This window comes from Pongo abelii, chromosome 6, assembly GCF_028885655.2.
Source record: "Pongo abelii isolate AG06213 chromosome 6, NHGRI_mPonAbe1-v2.0_pri, whole genome shotgun sequence".
Lineage (NCBI taxonomy): Eukaryota > Metazoa > Chordata > Mammalia > Primates > Hominidae > Pongo > Pongo abelii.
This window is the reverse complement of record NC_071991.2, coordinates 63,337,064-63,349,096: the sequence shown is the minus strand read 5'-3', so window position 1 is coordinate 63,349,096 and position 12,033 is coordinate 63,337,064. Positions and strand designations below refer to the sequence as shown.

The 12,033-nt window shown below is 39.2% G+C and overlaps 1 protein-coding gene across 1 annotated transcript in view; it reads left to right on the top strand.

Annotated features, from left to right (window-relative positions):
- The window catches only part of DNAH11 (dynein axonemal heavy chain 11), a 359,682-nt gene that overhangs the window by 245,789 nt on the left and 101,860 nt on the right, over positions 1-12,033 (top strand). Inside the window, exon 62 of the mRNA XM_054559402.2 lies at positions 8,431-8,565. Within this exon, the coding sequence (XP_054415377.1) occupies positions 8,431-8,565 (135 nt within the window). The remainder of the gene's footprint in view (positions 1-8,430; positions 8,566-12,033) is intronic.

The window sequence follows — 12,033 nt, the reverse complement described above, 5'->3', positions numbered from 1 at the left end:
TCCAATATGTTGGCATATACGTGTCCATAGTAGTTTCTAATGATCCTTCGTATTTCTGTGGTATCCATTGTTATATATCCATTTTCATTTATTATTTTATTTGGGTCTTCTCTCCTTTTTTTTCTTTATAAGTTAGTTGATTTTGTTTATCTTTTCAAAAAATGAACTTTTCATTTCATTGATATTTTGTATTTTTTAGTCTCAGTCATTTTTTTATGCTCTGATTTTTCTTATTTCTTTCCTTCTAAAAATTTTGGGTTTGATTTGTTCTTGTTATTTTAGTTCCTTGAGGTGTATCATTAGGTTTGTTATTTGAATGTTGTGTATTTTTCTTTGTAGGCATTTGATGTATTGCTGTAAGCTTCTCTCATAGTATTGCTTTTGCTGTATTCCATAGACTGAATATATTAGGTTTCCATTTTAATTTGTTTCAAAAAATTTTTAAATTTACTTCTTAATGTCATTGACCCACTGATTAGGAACATGTTTAATTTTCCTGTGTTCGTATAGTTGCCAATGTTCCTCGTGTTTTTGATTTCTAGTTTTATTCCATTGTGATCAGAAAAGGTACTTGATATGATTTTTACTTTTTTGAATTTGTAGAGACTTGTTTTGTGGCCTAATATGTGGTCAGTTCTGGAGAATGTTCCGTGTGCTGATGAAAAGAATTTGTCAGGTTGGGCGCGGTGGCTCATGCCTATAATCTGAGCACTTTGGGAGGCTGAGGTGGGCAGATCACGAGGTCAGGAGATCGAGACCATTCTGGCCAACATGGTGAAACCCCGTCTCTACTAAAAATACAAAAATTAGCCAGGCGTGGTGGCACGTGCTTGCAGTCCCAGCTACTCAGAAGGCTGAGGCAGGGGAATCACTTGAAGCTGGGAGGTGAAGGCTGCAGGGAGCTGAGATCATGCCATTGCACTCCAGCCTGGATGACAGAGTGAGACTCTGTCTCAAAAAAAAAAAAAAAAAGGAATTTGTATTCTGCAGCTGTTAGATGAAATGTTCTATAAATGTCACTTAGACCTATGTGGTCTAGTGTTTAGTTTATCATTGATGTTTCTTTGTTGATTTCATGTCTGGATGATCTGTCTATTAGTGAGGGTAGGGTGTTGAAGTCCCCTGCTATTACTGTATTTCAGTCTATCCACTTAGATCTATTCATGTTTACTATATATACGTCTTTCTTTGAGCAAGCTTTCTACATCTTGCTCTTTTTAAACTCCCTCTTGAACTCCAGTGACTGTTAGATGTGCTCTTTTGAGGTCATTCTCTGTAGACATTTGTTCGTTTCATCATTTTTCCTTTTTTCACCTCTGTGTATTTTCAAATAGCCTGTCTTCGGAATTAATTACTGATTCTTCTGCTGTACTCATTCTGCTCTTTAAAGCCTCAAATTCATTTTTTACTTCAGCAAATGTATTTCTCAGTTCCAGGATTTTTAAAAAATTATTTCAATCTCTTAAATTTCGGATAAATTTCTGAATTGCTTTTCTGTATTATCTTGGAGTTGGCTGAGTTTTCTTAAACTACTATTTTAAATTATTGATCTGAGAGCTCCCACATCATCATCTCATTAGAGTTGGTCATTCGCTCCTTGCTTTATTTGGAAAGGTCATGGCTCCCTGTTTGCTGCTGTCTCTTGTGGATATACATCTATGGCTTTACATTGAAGGATTAGTTATTTATGCTAGTCTTTGCTGACTGGATTGTTTTGGTCTTTCTAGAGTATGTTTGCTTAGAGGTTATTTGTAGTCACCTGTTGAGTTTGTTAATTCTAGATCTCTGCTTCCTTTTCAGCACTGTATGGAACATTAAGCTCAGGTTTGCCTTGACTCTTAGAAATGCTTGAAGTACTGACCATCCTGAATTGAGGGTAAGGGGCCCCAAGAAGATACTCTGGCTTTGTGGGAAAGCTAGCTGGGGGTTTGTGCCCAGAAGACCCACGGAATGTGCCTCGTACAGTGTGGTGCTGTTGAACAGCCACTCTGATTTGGCATCTCCTTTGACTGAGATAAAGAGCAGAATTTCATGGGCTGGAGTTGCTAGTCTGACCTTCCCTCTTTATCACTAGATGCTTTCAGGGATTTTTGTCTCTATAGGCACTTGGGATACTTCCTATGGGTTACGGTAAAAAGCAGTTTTCTTGCAAGGGAATGTAAGATGGCTGAGTGGGGAAAATGGCTGTCCACCTCAGTCTCACTTTCTCCAGTGTAGGAACCACGAGTCTGGGGGGCATTTTCTACATGCAGTGCCTGATTAGATTTGGGTAGGGGCATTGCAAATAGAGACGTTCTTTCTTCTGCTGCTCAGAGTTTTTTACTTCTCTGTGGCTCTAGGTAGTGTCTCTGAGTTCCAGGATGTTGCTGGTGATAGTCTTAGCACTGGATATTTGTTTTGGGTTTTCTGTAGGGGAGAGTGAAGCCAGATTACTTCCACTCTGCCATTTTGGTGACATCCCTTTGTGTTCTCAAACCTTTGCACAACTATTCTCAGGTAAAGATTAATTTTTTTTACATTTAACATTTAAAAATGCAAAATCCATTCTTTACTCATAGGCCACACAAAACCAGATGGCTGCTAGATTTGGTATGTGGATCCTAGTACCTAGTACCTAGTGAGTACTGACCTTTGCTGTGTACAAATACTGAAAGCTATTTGGGATCTGGTACTTTATCATCTGCTAAATCTCCCTGTTCTCCTAGATCAAGCTTGGACTTTAGGGGAACTCCTTGGAGAAAATACTTGATCAGTTTCCCTATTATTCCACACACCCTACACATCAGTGTACACCTCATCCTAACATGTGAACTTTCATTTCCTTTCTGTCTTCCACACTATGAGCTCCTTAAAGTCTTTTAACTTTTTATGCCTAGCACCTGACACATGAGAGGAACTCAAAAACTATTAGTTAAATTAACAAACAGAACTATATTTTATATTTTAATTAAAAGGTTTATTTGTTGTAGTTGAAGGACTCACTTTCCTTTTAGCAATCAACAAACATTTTGTAACACTGGACTAGGCACTGGAGTCAGAGGGATACAGAAGGCTCAGTCCCTGCTCTGAAAAATCTCACAGATTTACTAAATGCTGTTTAATTTGCTAAGTGCTGCCAAGGGAGGTTGCATTGGCTACCACTGGAGCACAAAGAATGGAGTTGGTCAGTTCTGCGTGTGAGGATGGGGTTGGGTGCTCAGGAAAGGTTTGGAGGAGCAGTTTCCTCTTGAATCCAGTCTTAAAAGATGAATAGGTTTTCACCCAGAAGATAGGGAAAGGGCATTTCAAGAAAGAGGGTCATGTGTCCTGTGGACAATGAGTACCTCAACATGACTGAAGAGTAGAGTATAAATGTCAGTGTGTGGGGTCACTTGTGGTGAAAAGTGAGGCAGGGACATGATCACACGGGAAATTTCAAGGGGTTGGTTAAGAGGTAAGTGTTTGTCCTATAGGCCAGAATATACTCAGCTCCCTAATATTGAAGACTCTTCTTAATGCCAAAAAAAGTCCCCGACAGTCATGAATAGTAGTTGTATTTTCTTTTAACTGTGTTATAGACAATGATTAAGGCAAACGTAGATTCAGTGGGCCCTAGCAGAATAAACTAGCCCCAGTAGGGACCTGTGAGCCATATATGAGAACTGCCACGTCAGACAGGGAGAGCAATTGAAGAACTGCAGTTGGGCACAGGAGGGATAAATTGATTGATCACATTTACCTTTTGGAAAGATATCTCTGGGCCAATGAACAAAGGGGAAGAGACTGGAAGCAGAATGAACATGGATGAGGGAAGCAGAATGAAAACAAAAGAAAGTCAAGGAGAGAAACTTGGGTTATAAACAGTTTATAAACTGGGTACAGAATGATGATATCTGAAAGAGCAAGAAAAAGAGATGGTTAGGAAGGTGAATAAGGAGCCAGGAGAGATTGTTGTCATGGCGGCCAAGGGAGGAAAGGGAACCATCACTTGGAACAAATAGTAAAGAGGCCAGATAACCACAGTGCATCTGAGCATAGGCTGTGGGGCCAAACATCATGTGTTACATCTTAGCCCAGTACTTTCCATCTTTGTGAGCTTGAGTAACTGTTTTGCCTCATTGACTCTCTAATTTCCTCACCTATAAAATGAAAAAATCTCTCTGAGACTTACCGAACTGATCAAATGCATTAACACATATAAAATACTTAGAATAGTGCTGGGTGCTTGCTAGAGGATCAATAACTGTTAGTTGTTATTGGTTTTTTGTTTGTTTGTTTGTTTGTTTTACAAACAATGATTAGTAACTTGAGAGAATAAAGTTTGTTTATCAGATCACATGTTTCAGTAAAATAGTAGAGAAGAACAAAGAAAAAAGTGATAGGAATGAAAGTCAGATTAAAATAGATGAAGGAGAGAATGGGTGGTGAGAAAAGAAAAACAGCAAGAATAGAGCTTTCTATAGAGAAAATTTTTTTGAAAGCAAGGAGAAAGGTACAAGCAATATTAAGACTCCCTCAGAAAATATTTTGGAAACCTAATCTTATTTATTTTAGAGTAAAATCATCTTGATGATTATATATTTGCTTTGAACTTTTGTTTTTTCCTTTTGAGACGGAGTTTTGTTCTTGTTGCCTAGGCTGGAGTGCAGTGGCGCCTTCTCAGCTCATTACAACCTCCACCTCCCAGGTTCAAGCAATTCTCCAGCCTCAGCCTCCCGAGTAGCTGGCATTATAGGCCTGCGCCACCATGCCCGGCTAATTTTGTATTTTTAGTAGAGACGGGGTTTCTCCATGTTGGTCAGGCTGGTCTCAAACTCCCGACCTCAGGTGATCCGCTCGCCTCAGCCTCCCAAAATGCTGGGATTACAGGCTTGAGCCACCACGCCCAGCCCTTGAACTATTTTTTCTAGTACATGTACAGTTTACACATTTAGGTTTATATTAACTGTATTCATGTGAGACGCTAGTGCTCCTTTCAAGTCTCTGAATACACGTAAAACAGTCAGTGTAAGCTCAAATCAACAACTAGACATTCCTATGAAAGTAGTAGATTGTCACCTTTAAGCATGCTTGGAATCCTGGCTATTATACCAGGTTAGTACTTATTCCTGGTGAATATTCGCTAATGCCCTTAAGAGTTACATGCCAAGGGCCAACTTTTACCCAAACATTTGCCATTAAGTTATGTTTTCATTCAATGAAAAAAATGAACCAAAGTGAATTTGTATCCCATTTGAAATAAACTCCAGTGATATTTGTACACCAGGCTAACTTACCATGTGCTTGCTGAATGTGCTGTGCCATATTTTACATGCATTAAGACACATTTTATTCCATAGCACACCTACCTATGAAGTAGGTATTACTAGGAGTAGTCCCATTTTACACATGAAAAAATGTAAAGCTCACATAAAGTGAAAAATGAGCCACACCACCAGGGCCAGTAAGAGGCAGAGGAACTAGAACCAAGACATTCATTCATTCATTTGAGACAGTCTTATTCCGTCACCCAGGTTGCAGTGCAGTGGCACGATCTCAGCTCATTACAACCTTGACTCCTAGGTTCAAGCAATTCTTGTGCCTCAGCCTCCCGGGTAGCTGGATTACAGGCTTGTGCCACCATGCCCGGCTAACTTTTTTGTATTTTTAGTAGAGATGGCGTTTTACCCTGCTGGCCAAGCCGATTTTGAAGTCCTGACCTCAGGTGATCCACCTGCCTCGGCCTCCCAAAGTGCTGGGATTACAGGCATGAGCCACTGTGCCTGGCAGAACCAAGACGTTTTTGAACTCAAAGCTGGATACTCTTAACTATACAGTATACCACGTGTGATTTGACTGGGAAGCCTGGAAGTATTTGCTCTGTCTCTTCACAACTGGAACTTCTCAAACATCTATCTTGTGAAATGCCTTCCATTAAGTTGGTCCAGGACTCAGAAGGTTTGGGTTCATAGCCTTGTTTTTTCACTCACTTGCTAGTGAAACTATAGCAAATCACTCAACTGATCTTTGTCCCAGTTTCCTCACCTGCAAGTTATATAAGGCATCGTCTCCTTTATTCACCTTCATTCTCCAGCAAGCATACAGCAGAGTTTTTCAGCGGCTGTATGACATGCAACACCTCAACAGATTGAATGCAATAGCAGGTATAAGAATCTAACAGTCTTCTGTTAAATAAGTCATTAAAATTAGATTTGCAAAAATCTAAATGCCATTTTTCATTAATTTTGTTTTGGTAATATTGTTATTTTTAATAAAATTATGCTAATACATGGTGAGCTTATTAATATTAAATAAATAAATTTTTAAATTTTTTTTTCAGTTTTAACTTCTAATACCATAAATATTACTTGATATCATCTGTATGAACCAGTGCCCTTTAGGGTTCTGAATGTAACAGAGTTTTGAGACCAAAAATTTTGAGAACCATTGCCTTCTACTGTCCTAGGTATTATTCTATAAATCATCAAAATTAATCCTCAAAAACCCTTTGAGCTAGGTAAGATTATTAATTCCATTTTTAAGATAATGAAGCTGAAGCATAGAGAAGGTAAATAAATAGCGCCAACTTGATACTGCTTAGCTGGTAGCAGCATCCAAATATCAACCCAAGAAGTCTGATACCACAGCCTTCATGTGCTTCCGTGTTTGGTAAAACTGTAAGTACTCTCAATAACCCAAAACAGACCTGTAATATTTTTACTTCAATCTTATTTCTTTTTTTTTTTTTTTTTTTTTTTAAGACGGAGTCTTGCTCTTGTTTCCCAGGCTGGAGTGCAATGGCATGATCTCAGCTCACTGCAACTTCTGCCTTCCAGGTTTAAGCAATTCTCCTCCCTCGTCCTCCCGAGTAGCTGGGATTACAGGCATCTGCCACCACGCCCAGCTAACTTTTGTATTTTTAGTAGAGACAAGGTTTCGCCATGTTGGCCAGGCTGGTCTTGAACTCCTGACCTTGTGATCTGCCTGCCTCAGCCTCCCAAAGTGCTGGGATTACAGGCATGAACCACCGTGCCCGGCCATATTTCAATCTTATTTCTAACTGGTGATGTATAATATGTCCATCAATTCTCATAAATTTAATGCTATTTTGCATATTAATCTTAAATTTGATGTATATACATATTTATGTATATGTACATATTGCTTTAGCAATATAAAGTAACGGTGAAATAACTGGGTCATCAACAAATATAGTCTGTCTCTATATTGTTAATAGATTATATTCTGTAAGTTTTCTTGTTAAAGTTTCTTGGAACTTTGCATGCATCCACAAAAGCAATGTTATAAATCTTATTAGGTTTGTTGGAACTTAATATGCTAGCAAGATACCATAGTGAGGAGTCTCACAAGCATTTGACATCTTAGTCAAGACTTTTTGTCTATAAGTGATATGAGCTCATTCAAACTACTTTAGCCAAAAAGGACACAAAGACAAACTCATGGACAAAAGGTGACCAGGGGACCCAAGAGATCCAGGAAACAAGAAGCTGCCATGAACTTCTCTTGGAGTCTCTAGGGCTGTGTGACTTCTCATCTTGCTTCTCTTTGTACGTCCCTTTCATCCTTTTCTCTTTCTTCACAATGGTTTTCTCTGTTTTTTTCTGTGCCCCAGTGGAAGGTGTTCCCTCTTTAAAGGAAGCCCTCTGATTCACACATCCTCCCAGGTCTTTCAATGCTAAAGACAATGGATTATCTCTGAGTTTCAATCCCTACCTCCAGAAGAGAAAAATATGGGTCAGGCACAGTGGCTCATGCCTGTAATCCCAGCACTTGGGGAGGCCAAGGTGGGTGAATCACTTGAGACCAGGAGTTCAAGACCAGCCTGGCCAACATGGTGAAACCTCATCTCCACTAAATCTACAAAAATTAGCCGGGCGTGGTGGTGCACACCTGTAATCCCAGCTGCTCGGGAGACTGAGGCACAGGAATCACTTGAACCTGGCAGAGGTTGCAGTGAGCTGAGATTGCACCATTGCATCCAGCCTGGGCAGCAGAGCAATACTCATTCCAAAAAAAATGAAAAAGAAAAATCTGATTGGTGAAGCTGGGTCTGAAGGGCTCAGTAATTAACACCCCTCTTCACTGCCTGAATTATGAACCCAAAGAGAAAAGAATCAGTGGTGGAGAAACCAAACAAGTCACTCTTGTCTTTAATAAAGCTGGTTGGAAGATGAGGCTTAGGTGCTGCAAGAGCAGAGGGGGATGATAGTGCACCCACGGCGTATTTGCATCTTCAGGGCACATCCATTCACCCCAGTCGCTCCCTGCATTCTGCCCAGTGGAGGCAGAAGGGGAGAAGACCACATCGTGAACTGTTAGTTTATGAGGGGCAAAGGTTAATGGGGGGAAGAGGTTTGTCCATTTACCTTACAGTAACAGATGTTTTAAGTTGATGGTAATCTCTCTGTTTTAACTAAAAATGACTCAAAAGTTAATTCAACTCTGATTCAGGATCTGGATCGAAATCTGAGCAGACTCACAGCTTCATTTGAAAAAGCAACAGCTGAGAAAGTCCAGTGTCAAGAAGAGGTGAACCAAACCAACAAAACCATCAAATTAGCTAACAGACTTGTCAAGGAACTTGAGGCAAGTTAAACTTTTTCTTCCAAACATTCTAACTAAAATATTCAGATCAGCTTGTGGGGATTTTATTATTTGCCATCAATAATAACTAAATAGACATGGAATTAACAACAAAGGATAATATTTAATAATCACTCATACTGTGGCTCTAACTCACCAGAAGGAAGAAATGTTCAAGTACATATCTTTTAATACACAGTCCTGAACTCAATGTGCCATCAGTCTGATCTCCAACGGAAACAGGGAAGACATATACTTTATCAGAATTTAGTGGTCTTGTATCCACTTTAAGACAATGGCGTACATCAGCTGTGGGTGGGTTATGTACTTATTTTTTCTACTTTCTCTCTTCGTTTCTTTCTTACCACATTGTGAAATCCTTTAAAAACAAAAATAAAGCATGTTTTTCTTAAAATAGGTTATAAAACTCCGGATGGCTGCTAGATAATTATGAAATTGAACTGTTTGTTGTCTGATCCTTTTAATATACATTTGCCATTGAATTCTACCAGCAAATGATTTCTTTCAAGTTAAATGTGGTTGGTTTATGTTTTTGTTGTTACATCTTTTTATAGGTGACTGACATGCTAATGTTAATAGTTATTCCATTAGATAAAGGTTTTTTATAATTCATATTAACATTCTCTTGCTTGAACATGAGTGGTAGAGGAACATATGTTCTTTGACATCAGTATTCACAGATTTTATTTGCTCTACAATGTGGTATTCAACAGTTTTGAGGAAATCACTGAATGTCTTCAACTTTGTTTTCTTGTATCTAAAACAGGGATGTGGATAACGTTTCCCTTACAAGGTTTTGATGATACTCAAAAGACATAATGTATGTTCAAGTATTTCCTAACAAAAGTCAAAGAGATAAATAACCAAATTTTAAAATAAGAAAAGGATTTGAATAGACATTTCTCCATAAAAGATATGCAGATAGCCAGTAAGCACCTGAAAAGATGCTCAACTCCATTAGTCACTAGAGAAATGCAAATTAAAACCATAACAAGATACCACTTCATAACCACCAGAATGACTGTAATAAAAAATATGGACAGTAATAGTATTGGCAAACGATATGGAGAAATGCTGGTTGGAATGTAAAATGGTTCTGCCTCTTTGGAAAACAGTTCTGCAGTTCCTCAAAATGTTAAATATAAAGTTACCACATGATGCAATCATCTACTCATAGGTATATACCCCAAATAAATGAAAATAAATGTTCATTAAAAAGCTCATATGCAATGTTCATAGCAGCATTATTCATAATAGCTAAGAATAGAAACAACCCAAATGTCCATTAATTGATAAATGGATAAATAAAATGTATATCCATATAATGTAATAGTATTCATCTATAAAAATGAAGAGTCATGCTACAATGTATTAATCTTGAAAATATCATGCTAAAAGAAAGAAGCCAGACACAAAAGACCACATATCACATGATATGTGATATCATATGATACATAGTCAGAATGTGCCTGTGTATGAAATGTCCAGAACAGGCTAATTTATAGACGCAAAATAGACTAATGGTTGCCAGGGGCTGGACAAGGGTGTGGAGTTTGGGGAGTAACTACTACTGAATGCACGGTTTCTCTTTGGGGTGAGGGAAATGTACTAAAATTAGCTAGAAGAGATAATTGTGCAAGTCTATATATATATATAGAGAGAGAGAGAGTAAAAACCACTCTACTGTATATTTTAATGGATGAATTTCATGGTAAGTGAATTATATCTCAATAAAGCAGTTACTTTTTAAAGTATAAAGTCTGTAACTGCACTATTAGAAAGTATATAAAATATATAACTAAAAAGTAATAAAATGTGTAACTAAAAAGTATATAATTGCATTATTAGAAATGCCTTTAGCTGACAAGCATATGACTGCACTAAAATATGTAACTGCACTATTAGAAATGCATTTGGCTGGAGGTGATAGAAAACTTTTACACTGGCTCAAACAAATGGGAGCTTATTTTTCACATATTACAAAAAAATGCTAAGGTTAGACCATTATCAGCGTTGATCCTGGTGATTAGTGATCAGCCACCTAGACTCTTTGTTGCCCTCTGCCTCTCCATGCTTAGCAAGTGGACATTCACCCTCATGCATTTTGCGTCATGGTTTCAAGATGGCTGCTACACCTTCAGATTCAAAGAGACAGTAGAGAAAGGGAACAATCTGTATCAGCTGGGGTTTTCTCCTTTTATGAGAAAAACTGATGTTTTTCTGGAAATGTCTCTGACAGACTCCCACTTAAGTTTCTTTAGTCAGAACTAGATAAACTGCTAACTCCACCCCACACCTCCTGCCAAAAAAAAAAAAAAGTCTGGAAAAGTGGGGAATGGGGCTATCGTCATTGGCTTAGCAAGTCACCGTTCATCTCATGGGACTGGGCACATGACCATCCTATTCAGATTCAGGGTTCTCTTAGCAAGAAAAGAGGGGGAAACGTGTTTCGGGATGGCTAGGTGATAGCCTCATTTCTTGTAGTAGTTTTTTTTTTTTTTTTTTTTTTTGGGAAACGGAGTCTCGCTCTGTCGCCCAGGCTGGAGTGCAGTGGCGCCATCTCAGCTCACTGCAAGCTCTGCCTCCCGGGTTCACGCCATTCTCCTGCCTCAGCCTCCCGAGTACCTGGGACTACAGGCACCCGCCACCACGCCCGGCTAATTTTTTTGTATTTTTAGTAGAGACGGGGTTTCACTGTGTTAGCCAGGATGGTCTCGATCTCTTGACCTCGTGATCCGCCCGCCTCAGCCTCCCAAAGTGCTGGGATTACAGGCATGAGCCACCGCGCCCAGCCTATAGTAGATTTTTAAAACCCTAACTTATTACCACAAATTTAACTAATTCACCACAAGTTTAAATACACTATCTCTCTGAAATGCATAGTTCATTATGCAAAAACTCATAATTCACCCTGCAAATCCCCTCTCTCCATTCCATCTCAATAACTGCAATTCTGTTCTTCCAGTTTTTCTGGCCCAAAGCTTTTGAATCACTCTTGACTCTTTCTGACATCCAATCCATCAGATATTCTGTTGACTCTGCCTTTCAGGTTCATTCCAAATCCCAGCACTTCGCATTCTGTTCACCTTACCATGCTGGTCCAGGCTGTGGCATCTCTCCCCTAGGGTACCTCTGCAGGCCCCACCGTTACCTCCTAAAGCTTATTTCCCTCATTGTAGCTGGGTGATATTTTACAAACTTAAGTACATTCACATCACCCCTTCACTCAGAACTCCCCAATAGCTAATTAATCACTCAAAGTCCAGCCTAAAGGCTTTACTGACCTACAAGGCCCTACATGATAATCTGTCTCCTGGATACCCCTCTGTCCTCACCTCTGCCACTTCTCTCTTGCCCCATCCCCAATGGCCTTCTCTCTCTCCCTCATACTTCCAGGCACACTCCTTCTTTGTGCCTTAGCCTTTCCCAGGCAATCACATCACTGGCTCT